Below are 26,948 nucleotides of genomic sequence, written 5' to 3' on the forward strand. Positions count from 1 at the left end.
GCATTTTTGGGGGTGTCTTTGGGAACTCCCTGACCAAGCTGAGGGGAGGTATTCCACACCTGGCACTCAGTATTTTGCCTGACAAACTATGGCATCTGAGAGAAACATTAGTCCCCATGTAAGGTCACTCAAGGTGATTCCATTTAAACCTCTCTCTCGTGTGTGTGATGTATGTCTTTCTCCATATAAAGGCATATATACACATATGTGTATATATGTCAATGAGAAAAGTATATAATACTAATGAAGGGATACACTTAAATGGGAATGTAGGGCAGACGGGGAGAAAAAATAACACTTAAGAATGTTTAGAAACATCAAAGATAAACATTATAATGGGACACACACACACACATGCATGCATATTTTAATTTCTTCCTTTCTCCTACTGAAATAATACATGACCTACTTATTTTACAACTTTGACTGCTTTCTCCATAGATATTCTAAGTGAACACTAAAGGCTATTTTATTTTCTATCATTTTGTTTAATTGATTTGTGTATTATTTATTCATATAGAAGCTAAATCTCAGACTGATTTCAAGCTCATTGGATAGTTGAGGATGATGTTAAACTTCTCTGGGTTTAGTGTGTGCATGTGGTGTTAGGGGAGCATACTTAGGTGTTACATGAATGAAGGTCAAAAGTCTGGTTCTAGCGTCTTCCTCAATCACTCTTAACCTTATTTGCTTGTGGCAGGATCCCTCAGTAAACCTGGAGACTTCTTATTTTGCTAGTCTGGTTGGACAGCAGGCCACAGGGATTTTCCATCAGTCTTCCCAGCACTTGGATTACTGTAATCCAATGTACTGTAATGTAAACTAGGAGACATCTAGCTTGTGTGTGTGTGTGTGTGTGTGTGTGTGTGTGTGTGTGTGTGAGTGTGTGTGTGTGTGTGTGTGTGAGTGTGTGTGTGTGTGTGTGTGTGTGTGTGTGAGTGTGTATGTATGTATGCTTTTTTTTTAAATGGGAGTTTAAATGGTGAATTGGAATTAGGCCCTCATGCTCATACAACAAGAGTTTACAAACTGAGCTATTCCTCGGCCCTTGAACTTCCAATCTTTCTGCTTCTTCTTCACCAGTACTTACCTTCTAATTCTCCTGTCTCTACCTCCCAAGGGACTAGAAGGTTGTGCCATCATGTACAGTTTGTGAGATGGTGGGTTCAAGTTCAGGGCTTCATGTATGTTATGCAAGCATTCTACCAACTGAACTGCATACACCCAGCTATCTCTAAAGGCCTGCTTTCTTCCCTTCCCTTCCCTTTCTTACCCTTCCCTTCCTTTCTCTTCTTCTCCCTTCCCTTCCTACCTTCCTTCTTTTCACAAAATAACAAACTTTCCAATGACAGTTCATACATATTAAATTTTGGTTGATATATCCCCACAAACCTCCCTCCCTTCTCCCTGCCCTGTTGCTCTATGACTTCAGTATTTCCCTTTGCTTTCATATTTTGTTTTCTTTGAAACATATTTTTATTTCACACACATGTAGTGGTGTGTATGTGTGTGGCCAAATCTATTCAGTGACTGGAGGGTGGGGATCAGAGGGCAACTTTGGAAGTGGTTGATTCTCTTCTAACTTTTTCATTCCAGGGTATAAACTAAGGTCTTCAGGTTTGGTGACAAGTGCTTTTAACTACTGAGCACTTAACAGGAGTCCTTATATCACATTTTCTATTACTCTCCTGGTCCTCTTTCCTAAAAGCTCCCCTTCTTAAAGAGCCCTTTTCTGGTTTTTCAGATCTCTGTCCATGTTTATTCCCACCTAAAACACAGACGAAAAATTTAAACATGGCCTTTTTCTCTCATTTGTCATTTCTGTCAATATTATTTCAAAAATATTTAATTTTACTACTTTATTGTTTTACACATTTCATGCCAAGTCACAAGCTTAAGTTTTTACCAATTTTTTTTATCCTTATATGATTTTTAAGAACCAGAAATTAAATTGAATCACAAAATTTGAAAACAATCCCAAACTGTATAACCCTTATCACTTAAAACTTTTATCTATAATTTTCAAAAGAAGACAACAACAACAACAAAAACAAAATCAAAAGAGGTAACTCATGCAGCATGTTTATACGGTAGGCACTTAAAAAAAATACGTGCTTCATCTTGGAGTCCTCATGTGTGTGTTCCTCAGGAATCAGGGTTCCTTGAGGAGACTGGAAGAATGTGTGATCAGGAAGTAGCCTCACAATCATAATAAAGCATCAGAAGGCACATTTGTTTACACTGGGGGGAGCTGCTTGTTTACAAACCTTAGAGAAAGTGGAGGAGTAGGTGAGAAGGTATAGTGAGCTGGGAAGGAGCTAAGACTCACGCATCGACAAGCTTACAGAATCCTCTCCCTCAGTTCTGTTTTCCAGATGTCTGCCAGTGTATGGTGAGGTGTTCCTCCTACTCTGTCCCATCACCAGAGGACATATTCTTGGAGCACATTCCAGATACAGTGCGAGCAGTGTGGCACTTCATGAAATGCTAGGCAGAACCCAATAGGTAGAATTCAGCCAGCTGATTGTTGGTATTTTCAGTTCAGATCACGTATTTTTAAAATTACCCATGTCCTAACATTAATCTTAATTAGCTAATTAAGCTCTTTAAAGTCACTCAAATCAAATCCTTCTTTTGGTGTTTTTCCTCATTTGAAATTTTACACATAGATTTGAAGACTGGGTTGCCTAATGCAGTCTCCCAGGGAAGATGAAACAAGGCCACATTCTGAGTTCTCACTAGGAACAACTGTCCTTCTCCTTGTAGATTTTGTAACGCATCCTTTAGATTGTTATGATGGTTTTGTTGATGATTTTACTGTTTAAGTGGCTTTCAAGGGTAACCCTAAAATTTTGTCTGGTGTTCCTAACAAAATGATGACTTATCTACCTCATAGAGAAATACATGTATGTTGAAACACCTCACTCACATGTACACATGCCCACCCAGCTCCACATGTATAGACATAATTAAAAAGAAAATAAATATTAATATATAAATAGAAATCTTAATATATAAAATATGTATATTTACATATATGTATAAATAGATAAATGAATCAAGATAGCAGGAAGAATGGGATTACATCATAGAATCATACCCCCTCTGAGGTTTTCCAGAGTTCTAGCCCAAGACTGTCCACTTTAGGCTGACCTATGCAGATCTTGTCTGCTGGACCAGCAAGAATGGGGGAGGACTATTATCTAATCCTGGAGACAACCATACTTCAGTTTCAGTGTACTTTATACGGGAACGTAACAAAGAGAGCAATGATCCGAGGATGGCTGTTGGAGTTCAGAAAAAGCATGTAAATAAACAGCAATCAGCACATACTAAATATTAACAGAGCAGCCCCTTCTCAGAACGTTCTCAGGACAGACAGTTTAAACGCAATTGCCTGGCATGGACTATAGATTATATCTGGGAAAGCACAAAAGAAAGGCAGAAGGCCACATCCAGATTCGGGCTACACTGCCCAGATTGGTTTCTACAGCTATGATCTGACATTCAACAAGAGTAAACTATGTCTTATAAATTGAATTTAGATGTTTATCACAGGAGGCATAAAATCACATCCAAAAACAACCAGGAGAACAAACGCACCTGAGGTAAAAGGCCCTCTGTCCTTTTTCCGGGATTCTCTCTCACAGTTCCCCATGGTCCAACATCAGTTGTAAGTGAGCTTATTTGGATAAAGGGGCTTTGCAGATATAATTGAGGATCTAGAAATTAGATTGTCATAAACTAACTATGTGATGATAAATCTAACCGAAGGTACCCTCTCAAGTACAGGGAAACAAGAGAGACGGAGGAAATCAGGAATGAAAATGGGGTAGAGGTGGGATTACATCCTGATAAACCCGTCATAAATTGAGAATACTGGAAATGCATTCTGGTGCTTGGTTGCCAACTCTGGGGCAAGGAGCTAAAAGAAGGAAAGAGCCTGGTAATCAAACTGTTTCCCTCTCCACTTGTTCGTCTTACTGTACCCTAGCTGTGCTTTTGCAGCATCTCTGTATCCTCTGTCCTTTGCAGGGGCATTGTTCTAAGCTTCTGGTTTTCCCAGAGACCCACTTCGGGTAAAGAATCAGAAGTCAACTGGCTTACTTGAGATTTGCAGTAGGGAAGGAAAGCAATAGAACTTTGGAAATGGACCACATGCATGGATTCGAGTTGCTGTTATGGGGTTATGTGCGTCACTCCTCCATCTCAGAAAACATCCTCCTGCTCTCCATCGGCTTCCTGTGGATGTGTAGATCATCCACTGCCTCTGAAAGTCCAGGTTAGACCTGAAGGCAAGTACATTCATAGGTTATTTATAGCACAATATCGCCCCCTGCAGGAGACGATCTGTAAGTACATGCTTTAAAAAAGAGCCACCCTCCTGGAGAACAACCTGTTGAAACTGATTGATTCCTAGGAAGCCTTTTCTTGGTATGAAGGAATGCATCCTCACCAACTAGTACAAGGAGCATCCAAAAGGCCCTTGGCAGTTAACTGCAAATGATGTACTCAAGCGCTAAGTCAGTGTACTCCTGGCATTGCTTGTTTAAAACAACAACAGAGACAGCTCTCTTTCTGGAGGAAACTTTATTCTTTATTTTACTCAGATGTTGTTAACTAATGCACCAGAGCCCCCAACTTACATACACCTCAGGTAGTGAGAGGGGAACTCCAAGAATAATAATAAATTTTATAAGTTGGAAACATGCTAGGACCTCTTAACCGTAGCAAAATATAAACGACCAAATCTTGCATATTCCACCAGGAAGAGGGAAGCATATGCTCCGCTGGGGAGAGGGAGGTGTGCCCTGTGATCGGCTTCTTTGTGTCTGGAGGCTCAAAGCGGGGTGGGCTCAAAGCTACTGCTTCCATTTGCAGGTTCACACAGAAGCTGTCTGCACTGAGTTGGGTCTACCCTATAAAGGAGTTCTTCAGAAGAGCTGTTGGTTGGGGGCAGCTCTGTTGCTTTGGCCATGAAGTCTGGCTGCTCTGTAGGTACCAAAACTGTTTGATGGCAGCAAAAGTACCACAAAGTGGAAAAATCACAGCACAAAAGATTCCTGGGATTTTTGAAGCAAGAATTTTTTCCCCATACAGGGGAGAACCCAATATTCTTTACACAGCACCTATGGGTATTTAGCCTCGGTTTGAAACACCTAACCTTGAGAAATGAAGTGACTACACATGAATTGGCAGGATTTATCCTACCCACTTTGTGGCAGGGTTTATCAAGTCATAATGTCAGGAGTGGCCAAAACACAATCTCTTAGAAGATGGAAAATAAACTCTCAGCACAAGAGACTCTAAACAACTGCATAAGGAATATGGAGAGTGTGTCCAAAGACACACACCCAAACCCTAGGCCTGCAAGGATGTTAGGCTTCGTAGAAGAGGGGGGGAAAGTTGCACGTGAAATTAACAATGTGAGAGGGTAGCTGGGTGCACCATATTAGCACAGAAGAGCTTCCCAAAGGGAATGTAACCATCGAATATCTTGATTTTAACCTGGCGAGGCCCACATCAGATTTCTGACATATCCCTGAGTAGTAAGTGATAAAGACAGAAAATGCCCACTTACCTTTGCTTGCTAGGATCTGCAGGCTGCCAGGCCTTGACCCCCCTGTAGAGGAAAACACTTCTATTAGGAGACATGGGGAGATTTTAGTTTTAGGTTTTGCCTGTCACTTCACACACTTAGCAGCTAAGGACCAGCAAACGATGAGCCCAGCTCATAAGGAGGACATAGAGCTACTATGATGGGTTGTGACTTCCATTTCAGGTGATGTATGCAAGTCTCTCTGGGTTCCCCTTTCCCAGATTTGATACTGAACTGACCATGTGGAACCAATAACTGGGAAGAAGACACAGTGGATAAAATAGGCATGAGGACTGAGTTTGGATCCCCAGCACCCATATCAAAGTCAAGTATGACGACACAGGCCATAACTCCAACACTGAGTGGGGTGGGGAGCAGTGGCAGCCACAGCATTGGTGGTACAGAGACAGGTGGGTCTTTGAAGTTCATTGACCAATCAACCTAGCCTATTAGCTGGGCTATAGGACCACTGAGAAAACTTGTGTCCAGAAATGAGGTAAAAAGTGATTAAGGAAGATATTTGAAATCAGCCTGTGACCTCCACATTCACACACACACACACACACGCACGCACGCACGCACACACAGGAACAAAACATGCACACACACACACACACAGGTGCACACAGAACTTAGAAAAAGGGTATAACAAAATGGATATATGAAGAATGAACTACTACTACTGGTGATTATGATAATTAATATAGTAATGATGAAATATATTAAGAGACATGAATTTCCAATGCCAATATCATGAATGAAATGGAGGATCAGATAGGTATAGAAGGTATCATGTGTATAACAAAGAAGGACTGTGAACAACTCCACATACATAAATTCCACAACTTCAAAGAAATGAATCAAGTCCTTAAGACAACAAGCCAAGACAACTCCTCGGATTACCCTATAACGACTGAGAAAATTTAATTTGTAACTAAAATGTTTATGAAAGAAACTCCTAGATATTTTAGAGAAGAATTCACATTGCTCTTCCAGGAATTAGAAGATTATTAATTTCCCATCTTATTTTGGGAAGCTTATATTTTCTGGATTCTGAAACCCATACAAAGACAGTACAAAGAAGGGGGAAAATGAAATAAAATTTTCAGAAAAGTGTCTTTCATAAATGCATGTCTTCAACTCCTTAGGAAATATTAAACAGAACTCAGCAATATTTTTTAAATCAAACACTGTGACTAAACAAGTTTTATTCTAGAAACGCAAATCTACACTTCACTATTTGGAAAGCAGTCAATTTAAAGATAACCACATGATTTTATTAATAAATGCAAAAAGTATGTCATAAAACTCAATAACTGTTCATGGTTTTAAAGTCCTTAGACTAGAAGAAACATTCTTCAGTTGATAAAAAAGAATCTAAAGAACGTAATGCCTATTGTAGAAACCATATTGCTTTGGAGAATATAACAGCTATAGAAGAGAAAGCAAAAAATTTCAGGAAAAAACAAAAAGTGATTATTTCTGCAAACTTCTATAAATGAATAAAGACCAAAATTAAAAATGCAAATAAATGGCATTGTCAGTGAAAATCTAGTAGACACAGGTGCGGATATAACAATAATTTCACAAGAATCTTGGCATCCAAAATCGCCTCTTCAGGAGGTAAAAAGATTCACGTTTTAGGGATTGGAACTTTATCTCAGTTGAAACAGCATGATAATGGTGAAACAATCCCACACCAGTTAGGTCTTAAAGGGGTATTTATTTGGGGGGGGTGTAAAACTTACATAACACAAACCATCAGGAAAGGAGCCTAGTCACTGGAGCAGGAGCTGGAACCAAGCACCAGAACCAAGAGAGCGAGCCGAGGCTTCCTGCTCTTTTTTAAAGAGAAATATACCATGCCCCAGTGGGCTGGTATTTCAGCGGCTATTGGCTGAAGGAGTGGAAGGTACTCCCACAGCATCTCCCCCTTTTGTTTAAGTAAGAGAGTTCTAAGCCTACTATGAAATTATATACAGTAAGTACAAACCTACAAAATTATATACAATAAGTACAAATATCCTATTCTAACTAGCTTAAGTCTTGTATAATAAATAACTTGGCCAAATCATGAGAGGAAAGTAGCTACATTTATTTAGTCTTCAACCCCATAGAAGATCTGAGAAGGGAAATAATGTTACCTGAGTAATTAGGAAGTGCAATCAAAGACCTTCCAAAACATGCAACAAATCACAGAGACAACTGGCTACCTGGGCAATCACCAAAGTCACGTTTGCAGCGTTGAAGCAACCAACTTTGACTAAGGCCTAGAATAACTGACAGATTATTTTTAACAGGCAAGAGATTTTTCAAAACCAATTTACCCTGTCTTGGTAAGATTTGACAGTTCTACTTATCCATTTTCGGATACCATGTATTTGTCAGTAGTTGAGGTATGGGCAGCTCCTTGCCCAGAGGCTGGTTTTGTCAAGAAGACAAGCTCCAAGTGGAGTGTCTTTGGTGCTCAACAATCTCTTGGGAATAGGTCAGTGTTGCCAGGAGTGATTGTGTCTCACTACACAGAACTCTAAGATTAAATTAAATGCCATATTCTACAGTTCTTTGAAGAGGTTGAAGACTATTTATACAGAATATAATCTCTATGTATCTAAAGAACCTCATTAATCTAACCATAAATATGACAGACATAGATGACTATTGATCTACAATTCTTAAAACCTATCTAACTTAAAGACTAAGAGAATAAACAACTATGCAATAAATGAGGACAATGACCTCCAAATGTAAACAATAAATATAAATACATAAACAATATATAAGTATCTTAATCAGAGGTAGAAATGTACACTGCAATATGGTATACATATATCAATACAATATATATATATATCAATACATAAAAAATGTTTTAAACAGGTAGAAACATGCATACATACATACAACATTCAATATAATTTAACTTTGTATCCATATACAAAAATCTATGCCGATGTAATTATCTGTAAACAATAACTCACAAATACCATTATTATCTATCTAATTTTCCCTCTTTTTTTTCCAAAAAGATCCCTGAGCTCATAAAATTCCTTTCCCAACTCTCAACCGTATACTAATTATAATCAATTCCTAAATATTGTTCCTAAACCCGAGGACAAATTTTGCTGAGAGAGGGGGCATCGTCCTCTAGAATTACTTCCAGCTGTCATGGGGGTGAGGTTCTTTCTGGAGGATCCTGTGAAAGTAAAATGATGGTTAAATTTCAAGATCAATGTCTTTTAAAATTGCAAACAGTCTCTGAGTATTTTGTGGAGGTCTGGCCAGAATGTTGTACAAGATGTGCACCATTTCAGCTAACCAAGTTGGAATCATCTGTGCCGCTGATACCTGAAATAGGACTTGTAGTAGCACCATCAGTATCATGACGTCATATCAACCAAGTGGAGTTGTTCTTATGGGGGTTCCATCTTCCTGGAAACTTCAAATGTCAGTGCAAGAAAAACTCATTGTTCATTGTGGAAAACTTAAACATTAATTATATAGACATATATAGACAAATATATATTCAATGAAAGGTATGATAGACATATTCAATGAAAAGTATGATATATATGAAGAAAAGCAAAGATGTTTTCTAAACTCATATTTCTTTCTGTCTCATATCATGGCTCTTGACATAAGACAGAAACTCCAGAAACTCTGGATTTTTCTCTTAACAACAGGCTTGGAATTAGAGAGGAACCGAGCCAAGAGTCCAACTCAAAAACCAGCTCTATAAATTCAGAAACGTGATTTAGTATATTCCAGAGCTTCATACTCACAGAACCTATTCAGTTTTCTTGATAGTTCTTATTGGGTAGTTATATTTCCATCTGTCAGTATTCAAACATTCAGGGTTCCTTGAATTTTTCAAAGATGAGTGTTTTCCTGTGGAGACAAGAACAGAACCCTGCCCCCATTCTGTTTTTATTACCACCTGTATGGTTATCGTCATTGTAGATGCTGTCATTTCTCCTTTCCAAGAGGTTTCTTCTCTTCAAATCTAACCTTTATTAATTTTGGTGGTATCCACAATTTTTCTTCTCCTGTGGAAACAAGAGCAAAACCCCTTCCCCAATGCAACACATCTCCTGGCTTCCATTGAGAGGTCAGCACATCCTTGATATAAACCAGTTGATTTAGTTCCGCAGACTTTTTTTTATTATCCAATGTCTTTCTGCTGCTGTTGTTCCTTTCTCATTAGTGTTAAGGAAATTCAAGGTTAATAAGGCATTATGTAATCTATTTCTGGGGGCATTTTCCACCCCTTTCTGTTTATTTAACATACCCTTTATAGTTCAATTTGATCTTTCTATGACTGCTTGGATTCTATGGTATACCTGTAACATGCTTAATATTATAATAAGCAAATAACATTTCATTTTCCTAGAGACATAAGCTGGACCACCATTATCTGTTTTTATTTGTGCAGTTATACCCATGATGGCCATAACTTCTAATAAATGTGTGATTACTGAGTCAGCTTTTTCTGAGCTTAAAGCAGTTGTCTACCGAAAGCCTGAATAAGTGCCAATGGTGTGATGTACATATTTTAATTTTACAAATTCTGCAAAGTGGAACACATCTATCTGCCAGATTTCATTCCTTTGAGTACCCTTCGGGTTAGTCCCTGCAGGTAGTGGTGTTTGGTTATATAAAGAACAAGTAGGGCATCTCTTTACAATCTCCTTAGCTTGTTGCCATGTAATGGAAAACTCTTTCTTTAAACCTTTGCTATTGACGTGATGGTTTTTATGAAATTCTGAGGCCTGAAACATGCTTCCAATCAATAAATTGATCAATTTCTGCATTACCTTGTGCTAAAGGACCTGGCAGACCCATATGGGATCGGATGTGTGTTATGTACATCGAACAAAGTCTATTCCTGATTATGTCTTGTACCTGGATAAACAATGAAGTCAACTCTGTATCATCTGGTATAAATTCAGCGATTTCAATATGCAAGATAACTCTTTCTGCATAATGTGAATCTGTAACAATATTAAGAGGTTCTTTAAAATCCCTTAGCACCATAAGAATGGCATATAATTCTGCTTTCTGGACAGAAGTATAAGGGCTTTGCCACCTTACTCAATCCACCCTATTTGTAACCAGCCTTCACTGATTTATTAGCATCAGTATAAAATGTATGGGCTCCAGTTATTGGAGCATCATGTACAATTCGAGGAAGAATCCAAGAAGTTCTCTTTATAAGGTTAAGTCTACCCCTTTTTGGATAGTTGCTATTAATTTCTCCAAAAAAATTAGCACAAGCCCTTTGCCATGGTTCATTGTCTTCCCATAACTTTTTTATTTCATCAGTAGTGAAAGGCACTATAATTTCTGCTGGGTCTATACCTGCTAGTTGATGAAGTCTCACTTTACCTTTTATAATTAATTCAGAGACCTTTTCTACATAAGTTTTCAATTTTTTACTTGGTTTATGGGGTAAAAAGATCCATTCTAAACTAGTATCTTCCCTTTGCATTAAAATTCCCATAGGAGAAATTCTGGAAGGCAATATGACTAGAATGCAACTAAGATTTGGATCCACCCTATCTATATGTGCCTCCTGTAATTTTTCCTCAACCATCATCAGTTCCTTTTCTGCCTCTGCTGTTAATTCTCTGGGACTGTTCAGGTCTTTATCACCATCTAAGGTTTTGTTTAAATGAATTATTAGATCAGGTGTTATCCCAATAGCCGGTCGTAAACTGGAATTTTCTCCTAACAATCTCTGAAAATCATTAAGAGTCCGTAACAGGTCTCTCCTAATTTGTGCCTTTTGTGTCCTAATTTTCTGTAAACCTATTCTGTAACCTAGGTAATTAACAGAATCTCCTCTTTGAATCTTTTTAGGAACAATTTGTAATCCCCATTTAGGCAAAATTATCTTTACTTCCTCAAACATTCTTTCTAAAGTATCAATGTTTGAATCGGATAGCAAAATGTCATCCATGTAATGGTATATTATAGATTTAGGGAATTGCTTATGTATTATTTCCAATGGCCGACTTACAAAGTATTGACACAAGGTGGGGCTATAGAGCATTCCCTGTGGGAGGACAGTCCACTGGTATCTCCTAGTAGGCTGGGAGTTATTATAAGTAGGCACTGTGAAAGCAAATTTTTCTCTATCCTTTTCTTGTAATGGTATGGTAAAGAAGCAATCCTTCAAGTCAATAACTATAAGAGGGCATCCTCCTATTTGTTTTAGTAGTAGAATTAGTAGTCTAGCTTCTGGGTCTGTTATTCCTGTGTTCAGAGCCTTAATTAATCTTTGCAAAAAGTCAGTATAGGGTTCTCTCTGTCCCTGCCTAACCCTGGTATATGATTCTACCTTTCTTTCTGGCTCTGGTAATCTACCCCAGGCATTTAAAGCTGCCTTGTGGCATAAAGACAATATTTCATCATCATAAAGAGCTTGGACCTGTGGATCAGCATAAGCTCCTATGCCAAGAATTTGATCCTGTGAAACCTCCACACCTTTTGCTCTTCCTTGCTGTTCCATATGTTTGGATTCTTCCTTGAAATAGATTCCAAACATCAAGGAAGGTCCATCTTCGAGGACCGCTGAAGCTAACTGTGAGAAATCATGGGAGATAGCCCTAACATTAGAAGCCCAAGTCCTTATCATTTCCTTAACAAATGTAGAGTGCAAGCCATAATTAACAACGGCTTGCTTAATTTCCTTTAGGTCATTCATTCCTACTGGCGTCCATCTAGATTCTTTGGCTCCCTTTGAGCCTTTAGAAGGTGATGCTTTGTCAGAATAAATTACAGGGTATGTTGCTAAAACCCTGGGTAAGTCAGTTCTAACAGGTGGTGGTGGCATTGTATCCTGCCCTTGTATCTTCTCACCAGGTTCATCAGTTCCAATAATTTTTTCAATCATTTCAAATCTTTGTATCATTGTCTCTTTTAAATCCTGAATCTCCTGACCTGCACGTGTTTCTAGTGATTTCACTAAGGTATCAATTTTTTGGTCCTCATTCTGCACTTGTGATTCCAAGGTCTTAATGGTTCCTTTTAAAGACAATATCTCCTCCTTGAACTGCCCCTGGATATCATGTAAATTGCCATCCTGTAGGTATATTCTGTCTGTTACCTTATCAAAACTCTGTGATAACTTCTCAAAGTCAAATTCAACAGCTTGGATCCTTTCAGGTAATTTCCTAGTACCCTTAGATAAGGAGTCAATTTTGCCTATCATGGTATTAATCCTATCAATTAATGCCACATATTTCCACAATGATATAACATTAAGAAGAAAACTGAAACCTAATAACCAGTAAATCGAGGTACCTCCATAGGCATATAGGCCACTTGTGATTTCTATCAAAGTGGCAGCAAAAGCTGTAGCTAGAGTCCCATTAAAAAAGAAACCTGCCATTTTACCTGTCAGCACCAGATGGGGATATCTCTGAGTCACGACTAGAACAGCTGTAGGCCTCAGGACAAATCCTGTTTTAAAATCTCTTCTGTTATTTGTTTAAAAACTGGGGAAAATGAGTCAATTGAGAGGTCAGATGTACACAGAGAGAAAATCCAGAGGCCAGGCACAGAGTACAAAAATTCAGAGAGCTTCTAGTGGCCAATAAACAAGGCAGCCTGGCCTACCCCGGCCAGGCTCTCCTGCCCTGCCGCTCTGTTCAACCTGATGCAGAGGGTCGTGACACAGCCACTGCATTGTTGCTAAAGAGGCCTAGTGCTGTGGGCCCCGTGTCCCTGTGCTGGGATTAAGGGTCAAGCTGTGTGCAGCGCTCCCAATCAGTTATGGCGGATGGCGGGGATTTCAAACAGCATTGCTGGGACTTCAAAGGGAGCTTGCCCTGTGAGCTCTGTGACTCACGTTGCAAGGGAAAATTTAAAAATCCGTGCAGAACAGATCAAATTAGACTGGCAGAGACTGTCCAAATCTGTGTATCCTGGGAGGCGTGAAGGTTATGGCTGAGGGAGGGCTCGTGTCAAGCAGAGCTGGCCAAGCCGAGCTGGTGGCAGGCAGCCAAGCCAGAGGCTGGCAGCTGAGCTGGGGGATGAGGGGTGTGGGGTGGTTCTAAAACCAAATGCTGGGTGCCAGATAATGGCGAAACAATCCCACACCAGTTAGGTCTTAAAGGGGTATTTATTTTGGGGGGTAAAACTTACATAACACAAACTGTCAGGAAAGGAGCCTAGTCACTGGAGCAGGAGCCGGAACCAAGCGCCGAAACCAAGAGAGCGAGCCAAGGCTTACCTCTCTTTTTTAAAGAGAAATATACCATGCCCCAGTGGGCTGGTATTTCAGTGGCTATTGGCTGAAGGAGCGGAAGGCACTCCCGCAGCACCGTGGGCTTGTACTTCAGCGACTATTGGCTGAAGGAGCTGAAGGTACTCCCGCAGCAACATGAGATGAGTTGAATGTACATGGCCAGAAGGGCAGAGTGGAAAATTAAAGCCATATGTAACTAATATAGCAATGAATCTGGTGGGAATATGATTTGATACAGAAATGGAATACTCAGTTTAACATTTCTCCAATCTTGGAAAGAAACCACAAATTAGCATATGTTTTTGGAAAAAATATTACAAGGTATTATAAAAATCCATTGATGATCATTCAGGTTGTACAAGAACAGACTCAACAGCTGCTGATACTAAAAAGACAACAACATCACTACCTTTAAAAGTGCTTAACAGGCAAACTTGTATGGATTGTGCAATAGCATTTAACAACAAAGAAACTGCAGGCTTTAGAACAGCTGATATAGGAGCAACTAAATACTCAGCATATAGTAGTATCAACCAACCTTTGGAATTCTCCTGTATTTGTTGTTAAAAAGAATTCTTGGAAATGGAGAATGGCAGCATGTGTAAGAGTTGTTAATAAGGTGATTCAATCAATATGCTCTCTACAGTCTGAAATTTCTTTGCCTTTTATATTGCCTAAATATTGCCTCTTTACAGTTATTGATTCAAAAGATGGCTCTTCTCTACACCTTTATAATAAAAGGACAGAGAAAAATTTGCTTTCACGATGACTACTTATAATAATTCTCAGCCTGATAACAGATATCAATGGAAGATTTTCCTACAGGCTATGTTAAACAACCACACTCTGTGCCAATATTTTATACAGTAGCTGTTGGAAATGATATGCAAGCAATTTTCTCAATCTATAGTTTACTATTACATGGATACCATTTTACTATCTGACTCAAATATAGATACTTTAGAAAGAATGTTTGAAGAAGTAAAGAAAATTTTGCCTTCTTGTGGATTACAAATTGCTCCTGAAAAAGTACAAAGAGAAATTTTATTAATTATTTAGGCTATAAAATAGCTTTACAAAAAGTTAGACCCCAAAAATTGCAAATTAGGAAAGATCGATTGCAGATACTTAATGACTTCCAAAGATTGCTAGGAGACATTTCCCATACATGACCCACTATTGAGATAAAACATGATGATCTGATTAATTTAAACAAAATCTTAGATGATAACAAGGTCTTAAATAGTTCCAGAAAAATATCAGATGAAGCAGAAAGAGAATTAGATTTGATAGAAGAGAAATTACAAAAAGCACATGTGGATCATATGAATCCAAATCTTAACTGCATTCTGGTCATATTACCTTCAAAATATTCTTTTATAAGAATTTTAATGCAGAGAGAAGATATTATCTTAGAACATATCTTTTTACCACATAAACCAGTAAAAAATTAAAATTTGGATGGAAGATTGATGTAGGTGCGTCTTCTTTCTATGTGTTGCTTTCATTGGTTAATTAATAAAGAAAACTGTTTGGCCTGATAGGTCAGAACATAGGTAGGTGGGGAAGACAGAACAGAACTGTGAGAGAAAAAAAGCAGAGGCAGGCAGACGCAATGAAGTTCCGGTCCAAGATGGACATAGGTTAGAATCTTCTCAGTAAGCCACCACCTCGTGGTGCTACACATTAATAGAAATGGGTTAATCAAGATGTGAGAGTTAGCCAGAAAGGCTAGAGCTAATGGGCCAGGCAGTGTTTAAAAGAATACAGTTTCCATGTAATTATTTCGGGTGTAAAGCTAGCCATGTGGGAGCTAGGCAGGACAAAAACAGGCCCGCTGTTCCTTCTACAGAAAATGACTCTGAGTTAACTCTAAAAAGAAAATTTAGAGTTTGTCAATTATCAGGAATAGATCCAACAGAAATTACAGTACCTTTTAATAATGATTAAATTAAAAAAATATGGGAAGAAAGTGAACCCTTGCAAAGAGCTTGTAGTAATTTTGGGGAGAGAATGACAACTACCCCAAAATTGAAAAAAATCAGCTTATAAAGAGAATTAGTTGGATTCTTCCTCTCATTGTATGAGGCACAGCAATATCTGGAGACCTTACATTCTATACTGATGCAAATAAATCAGGAAAAGAAGGGTACAAATCAGGAAATTTAAGTAAAGTGGAACAAAGCCCTTATGATTCTGTCCAAAAGTCAGATATATGCTATTCTCATGGTACTAAGGGATTTTAAAGAACCTCTCAACATAGTTACCAACTCACAATATACAGAAAGAGTTATTTTGCATATTGAAACTGCTGATATACCAGATTATACAGAATTAACATTATTATTCATTCATGTACAAGATGTAATCAGAAATAGGCACTATCCTAAATACAGGACACATAATCAATCCCATATGGTTCTGCCACGTCCTCTAGTACACAGTAATGCAGAAATTGATCAATTACTGATTGGAAACATGCTTAAGACCTTAGAAAGTCATAAAAAATCATGCCAACAGCAAAAGTTTTAAACAAGGACTTTTTTATTACATGGAAACAAGACAGTAAGATTATAAGATGTCCTACTTGTTCTTTATAGAGCCAAACAACACTACCTGAAGGACATAATCCAATAGGTACTCAAAGGAATGAAGTCTAGCAGATGAATATAATCCATTTTGTAGAATTTGGAAGAATAAAATATGCACACCACACCATTGATACCTATTCAGATTTTCAATGGGAAACTGCTTTGAATTTGGAAAATGTTGGTTTTGTAATCACACATTTGCTAAAAGTTATGGCCATCATGGGTATAACTGTACAAATATAGACAGACAATGTTCCAATATATGTCTTTAAGAAAATGAAACAGATTTTACTTATCATAATATAAAGCATTTTACAGGTATGCCACACAATTTTGCAGGCCAGGCAGTTATAGAAAGATAAAATCAAACTTTAGGATATGTTAAGTAAACAGAGAAGGATGATAAAGACCCCCAGAAATGATTGCATAATGCTTTATTAATTTTGAATTTTCCAAATGTTAGTGAGAAAGGAGCAACAGCTGCAGAGAGACATTGGATAATAGAAAAAAACTACAAAAGTAAAGCAGCTGATATACTTTAAAGATATACTGACCTCAGAATGGAAACAAGGACATGTGTTACATTGGGAAAGGGGTTTTGTTTTTATTTCCATAGGAGAAGAAAAACTATGGATACCATCAAAATTAATAAAGATTCAATTTGAACAAGAGACACCTCTCCATCCAGGTCTAGGAAAGTGAGCATCCAAACTGACTAGGCTTCCAAAAAGCCAGTTCATGCAGTAGAATGAAACCCAGTGCCATTATCATTGGCTTCTCAGTCAGCCCTCACTGTCAGCCACATTCAGAGAGTCCAGTCTGATCACATTCCCATTCAAGTCCCAGTCTTGATGAGCTCCCATTAGATCAGTCCCACCATCTCCATGGGTGGACACACCCGTCACGGTCCTGACTTCCTTGCTCATGTTCTCCCTCTTTCTGCTCTTCATCTGGACCTTGGGAGCTCAGTCCAGTTCTCTAATGTGGGTCTCTGTCTCTATCTCCATCCATCGCCGGATGAAGGTTCTATGATGATATGCAAGATATTCATCAGTGTGGCTATGGGATAAGGCCAGTTCAGGCACCTTCTCATCTGCTGCCCAAGGACCTAGCTGGGGACATCTCCTTGGACACCTGGGAACCCCTCTAGAGCCAAGTCTCTTGCCAATCTTAAAATGGCTCCCTTAATTAGGATATCGTCTTCCTGCTCCCATATCCACCCTTGAATCTACTTTTAAAAAGCAACTACTAGTTTTAAATATTTTACATTGGAGTATACTTTTATATATTATATACAAATTTTGTCTATTGATGCAAATTTGTGATTAATTTTTAAAACATACTGTACATATGTTTCTAATCTTGTTAAAGGTATTGTACCTATACAGCTCATTTAACATCGTAATGCAAATTTCTAGCTGTTTGATGCTATTATTAACAACTGTTTAGGATAATAAGGAAATGCAGGTTAGTAATTAATCATCATTACAATTAAATTAGGTATGTTTTCAAGGTCAAGAAAAGATATTTTAAATAGACATCTCATCTTCAAACACCTCCAAGGTCTATAGAATATGACATTTAAGATGTTTTAATAACATAGGTTCTTTTTTTAATGAGACTTGTCTGCTCCTGGCAACACCAATCTACTTCAGAGATGATAATAGGCATCAAAGAACTCCACATGGAATTTACTTTCTTTGAGGCAAGAGTAAACCATTGGGCAAGAAAATGCCCTTGCCTCAACTGCTGACAGCATACTCTTCTAATTGGACAAGCAGGACACAAGAGAGAGTGACTGCCAAATCTTGTCAATGGGACAGCCCTTCAGAATATCCTACTTCACAGAAAAGTCTGTCAAATAGTTCAGGCCTTTGGAAAAAAATGGATGCCCCAAAGTTGCAGAGGAACTGCAGGAGGCCAGCTGTTTCTGTCATTTCTCACATTTTTTTTTTGTATTGCTTGCTTGCACTTCCTGCTTACTCAGTTAATAATATTTTATTCTTGGATCTCTGAGGGAGTTGAAGACTAGATATTTCTAGTTTTCCTTGTTTATCAGACTCAGAAAAGAAACTCACTAAAGAGGTGTAAAGTGTAAAAGGTTGAGAGACATTAAAGACATTAAAAGATAATTTGTTTTTTTAAAGCTTATTATTTCTTTTTTTAAGGATTTATTTATTTATTTTTATTATGTATAAACATTCTGCCTCCATGTATGCCTGTGTGCCAGAAGAGGGCGCCAGATCTCATTTCAGACAGTTGTGAGCCACCATGTGGTTGCTGGGAATTGAACTCAGGACCTCTGGAAGAGCAGCCTGTGCTTTTAACCACTGAGCCATCTCTTCAGCCCTTAAAAGATAATTTGATAATGCAAATAAGAATAGAAAGTGAATTAGGTACAACCTTTTGGACTCATTGAGATAGGTTAGATATGGAGTATTTTCTCTTAATTTGCCAAATGCAAATGGACTAGACATTGTTGATGCATTTATTGACTGTATATATTGTATATAGTTATTGTACTTACTGTATATAGTTTTTTTTTATAGTTATAGCCTTATTTTTTTATTTTAGACAAAAAAGGGGAAATATAGTGGTATAGTATTTGTGTTTTAATAAATGAAGCTTGCCTGAAGATCAGAATGCAAAGCAGCCACACTAGTCAGCCATACAGGCCAGGCAGTGGTGGTGTGTGCCTTTAATCCCAGCACTACAGAGGAATATAAGATGGGAGGAGTCAGATCTCATACCTAGTCTCAGTCTGAGGATTAGTAGAGACAGAGTCACTCATTTCAGTGTGAGGTAGAGGTTAAGAGTCAGTGCCTTGCCACTTTGCTTTTTTGATCGTCAGCTTGAACATCAATATCTGTTGCTGGGTTTTTATTATTTGTGCCACACACATATCTGAGGTTTTCTTTTTAATCTAGAATATTTTCTAAAGCTCCAGGACTTCAATAGTAAGAAGAACACAAAAAGGAGCCTAGCACATGAACAGATATTTAATCAAAGAAAATATACAGATGGCAAATAGTCACCCAGGGACCTGTTTAATACCCCTACTATTCAGCACACATGGGGAGGGGTTACAGAAATTATACACCTATCATAAAGGTTAAAATAAAATACACTGGCATTACATGATACCGATGAGGATGTAGAGACATGATTAATATATTGTTAAGAAGAAATACAAAAAGGAAAACTGACAGTGTTAAAAAGTATATATGAATGGCTCAGCTACAGCAATTGGGCTTCATGTTCACTCAAAATCCTGTATGAGAATGTTCATAGAAGTTTTATTTATGATAGTCCAAACTATTATGGGTAAGCAGAAAAATAAATTGACATACTGGTACTATTGAACAGTATTTGTCAATAAAAAGGCACATAATTGATAAACATAGCTCAAATAAATTTTCAGAAAATTGAGCTTAGTGTAAAAATCCAACCACTCAAAGACAAGGTACTCAAGTTTCCATTTACGTAACATTTTTTCAAAACAAAGCAAAACAGAAAACCAGAGGCGAGAAAGATGACTCAGTGCCTTATTGTAGCTGCTGCTCTTTCAAGGGACCTGAGTTCGGTTTCCAGCATCTGTGTCAGGGGCTCACAACCGTCTAGAGCTCTGACTTCTGGCATCAGATGCCTCTAGACACTTTGGGCACCTGCACTCTCTTTCTCTCTCTTCCCCACCTTTTTTTCTCTCACACACACACACACACAGATACACAGATACACACATGCATGCACGTGCAAGCACAGAGACACACATACCTACATATAATTAAAATTAGTAAAATGAAATGCTTTTAAAATCACAAAATCATATACACGGAGAGTGTGTTGACTACAGTCACAGACAGGATGACAGTAGAAAAGAATTGGTGTGTTTAGAACAGGGCAACATGGAAGAAGTACAACCTGAGGGATTTGCTGCATATTGTGTGCAAAACAGACTATCCAATGTATAACGCAAGGATAGACCAATGAAGAATCACGGCGTAATTTGAATATTTTAATTGTGTTGTTATCAGTAATAATGCCTATTATAGTTTTGTACAATTGGATATTTATAACTTGATAAGCAAGGGGGAAGGAGATACCTGGAATAGCTCCATCTCTTCAACCAAGGGCTTCTATCTGGCTTTTTTTATCTGGGGTCTCACTTAGCTGGAACCCAGCTTCTTGCAGTGAGGATGCCATCAGCATTGCTTAGGTCCTTGGGCAGAAAGCTATTTGTGAGTAATCAGATGACAGCATCTGTGAGTAAGTAAGCCCAGCGAACTCCAGCCCCAGCCGTCTGATTCCCAGCTGCCTGGAGCTAACTCCTGTGAGCCAGACTAAGTGTCCTCAGACGCCTCCCTCAAATGGCAGATTTGATGCAAAAGAAATGCTTGCTGCTGTTTTTAGCCACTAATTTCAGAGTGGCTTATTACACAGTGACGGAAGATGGGGAAAAGGTGACGTTTACTTTAACAACTTATGGGAGAAAAAAAGTATATGCTTATTGAAATTTGTGGGAGCAATGATGGCATTTTTAAAAGCATCGCCAAACTGAACAATTCAAGCCTGATTTTATTCCATTAAATCTCAGGGAGGTTTCATTATAACCACCATAACTCCAAATTACATATTGAGTATGCCATTTGCTTTAGGAGTTTTATACCACTGATAGCTATAAGATGCAATTTTGGTTATATATATATACATACACATGTACACACACACACACACACACACACACACACATATAGTTTGGATGTTCAAGTGGAATGCTGTTTGAATTTTAGGAATTTGTGGTCCAGATTAGCTGAAGTTAGGATATCTTTGAAATACCTTTAGCGTATCACACAAGCATAACTATTATTGACTTATAATTAGAAATTATTACTTGAAGGCTGGAGAGATGGCTCAGTGTTTAAGAGTACTGAGTGCTCTTCTTGAGGACCCAGGTTCAACTCTTAGCACCCACATGACCACTACCAACAGTCTATAACTCCAGCTCCAGGGGACTCAAACCCCTGACAAAGCACTAATGCATAAAGCCACAAAGAAACTGTTATTTGAAAATTGGTTTTTATGAACTATAAGTTAATGTGGTTTATTAAAATACTATTTTGCAAGTATATTTTTGCAAGTATATTTGCATCAGTTGCTTGTCTCGTTTCTATGATAACATATTTGAAAGAAGGGAGGAAGCGCCACTGTTCGGTTCCTAGTTCGAGGGTACAGTTCATCATATCAGGAAAGTAACGAGGGAGCTGGTTGCATTGTGACGTGTAAGGAAAAGGAGGGATGGATACTGCCACTCAGCTCTCGTTCTCCCTTATGTCCAAAACTGCAGCCGGTGGAATGGCGCTGCCTACAGTTATGGTGGGCCTTCCCATCTTGATTGACATGGCTCTAGCTAAGTCCTTACAGGCTTGCTGGGACGGTTTTCTGCTGAGTGACTCTAGATCCTGTCAGGTTATCAATCAGTATTAACTATCCCATCTAATCACTGATGGAAACTCCTTTGTGTATTCACGCCCTCTAGCAAATTACCCAGGCTGTGAATTCTCTCCTTTAAGTTCTGCTAGAATTTCTGCCGTGTTAGGATGGCAGACCCAGGAAGACTATAGGGTGGACGCAGAAAGTGGGGAGTCTATGCTGGGTGGTGGTGGAGCACGCCTTTAATCCCAGCACTCGGGAGGCAGGGGTAGGTGGATCTCGGTAAAGTTCGAGGGCAGCCTGGTCTACAAGAGCTAGTTCCGGGACAGACACCAAAGGGGAGGGGGGATCCTGTTTATCTTTCAAGCAGTCAGTTAAATATTTCTTAATACTTCCTCCAACCCCCCCCCCCCCCCCCACGCCTAGATTAAGCATGTCCCACCTGGGAATCCTAGTTTATCTGCTCAGGAGCAGTTTTCTGTTTGTCTCCTCAAACAAAAAGAGCATATGAAAGTCTGAAAAGGCAATTCTGAAAAGAGATTCACAATCTCATTACCAATATAAAATTATTCCAAATTCCATCTTCACTTTATCAGAATGAATTCATTGTACGTGTGGTTTCACCCACGGAGAAAGGAAGTGTGTGTTCCTTGACAAGGTTAATATGTAATTCTCTTTAAAATGTTAACTTTTTTTGAGACCTGGTTTGGATATGGGACCTGAAATTCTCATTTTCTTGTTCAGTCTCTCAAGTGCTGAAGTTACGAGTGTGGGGTACCATATCCTTTTCTGCTCTCATTTGGCTCTGGCTCTCAGTGGTCACCAGTGTGTGGCCTTTGACCTGTACAGGAGGTTTCCGACCAGCAGGGGGCGAGAAAGCTCTAGCGCTCTGGTGCCAGCGGCCAGGAGGCGTGGCTTCTTCATCCTTGACCGACAGCTAAGGAAGGATGCAGGCGAAGATGAGGTAATAGCAGGCACAACCAGGAGGGCGTGGGGTTGTGAGTGTGTGTGTGTGAGTGTGTGTGTCTGTGTTTGTGTGCGAGTGTGAGTGTGTCCGTGCGTGCGCGAGCCGGAGAAAAATGCAACCCTCGGAGTTCGCGCCGCGGACTCAGTCGGCGCCGCGCTGAAAACAGAAAGACAGACAGAAAGTTCCATTATCGAAGAGACTGCAAAGTTAAGGCCCGGTCGTGGCCGCAGGGGTCGGGATGGCGCGCGTGCTCTCGGCACCCGGGGACTAGGGAAGCGTCCGCGGGAGCGAGCTCGCCCTGGCGCACTGCCGGGGAGGGGCGACTCCTTCTGGAAGGCACTGAGCCGAGCCGCAGGGAGGGGGAGCTGTGCCGCCGCGGTCGCCGCGCTCCGCACGGAGAGAGGGCGGAGGGCGTGACCGTGCGGCGCGATCCACGCGGACGCCCGCGGAGCCCCAGGCGCAACTGGTGCGAGGCGGGTGCAGCGCCGCTCGGGCCGCGCGCCCCCGGGTGGCTTTGCAAGGCGGGGCAGCGAGGGCGCAGGGCCGGGCCTTTGCATGAAGCCGCTGGACCCTTCGGAGCAGCGGCGGCGGCAGCGGCGAAGCCCGGCGGGGCGCTATCGGAGGCGGGCGGCTCCGGGGTCCGCGTCCCGGTGCCTGCGCGGCTGCGGACTCGCCCATGGGCCGCAGCTGAGGCTGCCCGCGGCGGCGGGGCGCGGGGCGGGGGGCGCGGTCCAGGCCCGGAGGCGGCGGCGCCGGAGGAAGCGCAGGAGGCCGAGCCCGGGAGACGGGCAGCGGCGCGCCACAGCCCCGGGCTCGCCATGCTCCTGGCCTCGGCCGTGGTGGTGTGGGAATGGCTGAACGAGCACGGCCGCTGGCGTCCCTACAGCCCCGCCGTGAGCCACCACATCGAGGCGGTGGTGCGCGCGGGTCCCCGCGCTGGGGGCAGCGTGGTACTGGGCCAGGTGGACAGTCGACTCGCGCCCTACATCATCGACCTGCAGTCCATGAACCAGTTCCGTCAAGACACGGGTGAGCCGCCCACAGCCCTTGTCTATCCCGGGAGCTACCGCCCTCGTGGTCGTGGGTTGTGGGCAGTTTGTCTTACTGGTGTCAGCGATCGGTGTTGAGGGCAGGTGCTTCCCTTCTCTAGATCCTCTCAGGATCCCAGAACCATCTCCAAATAAATGTCCTTCCAAGTAGTTTAAAGTGTCTTGATTAAGCAAACTCAGCTACAGCTTAACAGCAGGAGACCCCTTTATATCTCCTTTCAGCCCCTAGTGACTCTTTGTGCAGGACCTCTTGAACTTGCAACCCCCAAGCAATGCTTCCTTAGCAAGGAAGACATTGCTGGAGCCCCTTGGCTGCTCACACCTTGACTGACCCTGCTTTGTCTCAAACACCCTTGTTGCTAGCACATGTTCCCCTTTTAACCTTGCTGTCTCTGGCCCTCCTCTGTGAACCCAGCTTTCCCAGTGTCTGCTCCTGGGTGTACGACTTGGGGAGACAGAGTGATCCCCTGACTCTAATTGCAGTCTAGTGTGTGGAAGTGTGGGAATGTTACTGGAAAGAGAGAATGGAGCCAGGGGTTCCAGGACTGGAACATCCTGCATGTGGTGGCATCCACAGATGCCTCTGCTTGTATACTCCAAGTACTGAAGCAACAGGCCAGAGCAGATGGAGAGAGGAGGGGGAAGGACTGGGCTCTGGAATGCCTGGCAGGGAAGCTGCTCCCTTTGTCCGTGGAGGAGGAGGGAGAGAGTAGGTGGAAGGCTAAGAAGAAACCGTCCCCAGTTTTGTTTTTCTTAAAGTAGCATACAGGGGCCACTCTGGCCTCCCAAGGCACTGAACTCGTCTTTCCATAAAAACCAAGTTGCCAGCAAGACCACTAGGAATCTCCCAGCTGTACAGCCTTTAGCCTGGAATGGAGCTGCAGAGGTTAGAATATGGGTTTGGAGCCAGGAGGGAGAAGGAAATCACAGTTGCTCTTTCCCCTGGGTCTAGTGTGTTCAAGTTTAATTTAACGGATGACCTGGGACAAGTTCCTGTCTCCAGAGAGTAATCTTTTTAATTGGGGGTCATTTCTGGAATTCTGGCCGGCCTTTCCCAAGGGGGTAGCTGCAGAGCCTGGAGAAGCAGGTGTGGTGGGGAGGGAGAAGGGGAGGAGGGCCCCGTGGCTCAGACAACAGCTGCTGGACAGGTCCTCTGGACTTCCTAGGAAAACCCTCACATCCTGTGTGCTAATTGGAATTGTCATGGGAAAGAAGTATAGTTCCCCCTTCTTGTTATCTGCGGTCACAACTCTGAACGGCCTGTTTGCCAAGAACTGAATGACCCTGGCCAATGGAGGAAAACTTTCCGGGGGGGTGGGGAACGTTCCAGAAGTTTCAGCATCTGGCAGGCTTGAGCCTTGATGGAGAAAGTGGGGAGGAGGAGCTGAGAGGAAGAGAGGATAAAGAGGAATGCAGGGAGGTGGGGTAAGAGGATTAGAGGTAGGAATTAGATGCCATTGTGCATTTGGGTAGAGGACCTGGAAGTAAGGCTTGGGCACCTCAGGTGGAGGGCATGTGTGGGGGTTGTGGAGGAAGCAGCTGAGCCATGGAGGTGGGATCAGCAGACCCCCCCCCCCCCCCCGACAGGGAGTTCCAGGCCTGCTCAAAATAAAGCAGCAAGTTTAGCTCTTCCATTTCAGACGAAGTCTGGGCAGCGTATGGAGAGCCATTCTAGCCATGGGCCGGCCCTATCCCCTGCCCCGCTGTTAGGAAGTCAGAGGTTTAATCTGCACTGGGGGCTGTTTAAGATGGACACAGAACTAGGAGCAGCCATGGCCTAGACGTTGTTCTTGACAAAGTGAAGTTCTCCAGAACCTGGAATGAATGACAATATCTCCTTCCCAGGTTTTGGCTGCTGGTGGCTCTTCTTGGGACACACCCTGTTGCCCACTGGTTATGGCAGATCACTTAGTTTCTTCTGTTTTGTGTCCGAGGCTGAGAAATAATCATGGTCCTTGGCAAGACTCTGCCGCTGAGCTGTTTCTTCTGCCTCTGCGCCCCTTTTCAAAAATATGATCTAGGTATTTCCCTCAGGCTGACCTCAAACTGGCCAACTCCCTGTCTCAGCCTCCCAAGTGCTGGGATTGGTTCCAGATGTGCACCACCTCCTCAAGCCTGAATCCTTTCAAAGTTTGCCTTGCGTGTTTCACATCCACACTGCTTTGGCGTCGTCCCTCTTTCCTGCATCAAGTTCACTTTCCTGGGCTCCTCTCTCCTCCATGCCAAGTGCTAGGCTGGGATGCTGAAGGCATACATAAGACTGAATTCCTAGAAAGGCTGGGCCTGCCAGGGAGCTTGTCAGTGCAGATTAGAATTCCTTCATGTCAGCGCTGACCCCCTTCTGCTGCCTTCTGCGTCCACACAAGAACTCGGTTCCTCTCAATGAAGACCATTGATGAGACCGCGACATGTTAGGAACGTTAAGCCACCAGCTCCCAGGCAACCTTAGCCAAGTCCTGGCAATGTTTAATTAAATTACTCACTGTCCCCAAGCCACGCTGTAGAGCTGGGAACCAGAAAAGTCCCTACAAAGCCAGGCGAGCTGGAAGTCCCCTGCCTAGAGGCAATTCCTTTCCCTTTGGTTGTCTTGTTTTATAGGCCTTTGACATGAGAGCTTTCTCTTTTCAGAGTTGTATGCCTGGATGCCTAGTGAGCTTAGTCTCTTCATTCCTTCCAGCTCTTGACTGCATCCAGACTGTCTCCAGGGAGGTGGCTAGGAGGTTGCAGACACCCATCTGCCCACTTTTGTTTGCCCTGGGTTTTCCTTCCCCAGACTTTTGCAAATAGGAGCTGATTTGCATTCTAGGTTACTTTTCTCTAGGCTATTTGGCTGGAGAATATTTAAAAAGGTAAGGAGGGAAGGGAAGGGAAGGGGTTCCGGACCAGTTTGTATGCCTTAGTGGAGTACTCTCCGTGCGAAGTCCTCTACTGTCATCTTCCTTTTCTTTTGTAGTCAGGTCTTTTCCCTTGTCGATTGAAGAGAAGCCTCCAGAGTCCCTGTCTTCCAGCATAAGCATCTGCACGTGCATACCCCAGACCCGCTGCACCAACAGCACTGCTA

General features: G+C 41.5%; 1 protein-coding gene across 2 annotated transcripts in view; it reads left to right on the forward strand.

Moving 5' to 3' along the window:
- Positions 1–22,771: 22,771 nt before the first annotated feature.
- The window catches only part of Dtx4 (deltex E3 ubiquitin ligase 4), a 35,447-nt gene continuing 31,270 nt past the window's right edge, over positions 22,772–26,948 (forward strand). The window contains exon 1 of one of the 2 annotated variants that reach the window (XM_048430521.3): positions 22,772–22,835. Coding sequence is in view for 1 of the 2 variants with exons in the window: in XM_048430520.3 (XP_048286477.1) it covers positions 23,657–23,867 (211 nt within the window). In the remaining variant the exon portion in view is untranslated. Of the gene's footprint in view, positions 22,836–23,253; positions 23,868–26,948 lie in introns of those variants that run through there. The other variant, XM_048430520.3, reaches the window with a different exon arrangement.

This window comes from Myodes glareolus, chromosome 7 (genome assembly GCF_982192425.1).
Source record: "Myodes glareolus chromosome 7, mMyoGla1.1, whole genome shotgun sequence".
NCBI lineage: Eukaryota > Metazoa > Chordata > Mammalia > Rodentia > Cricetidae > Myodes > Myodes glareolus.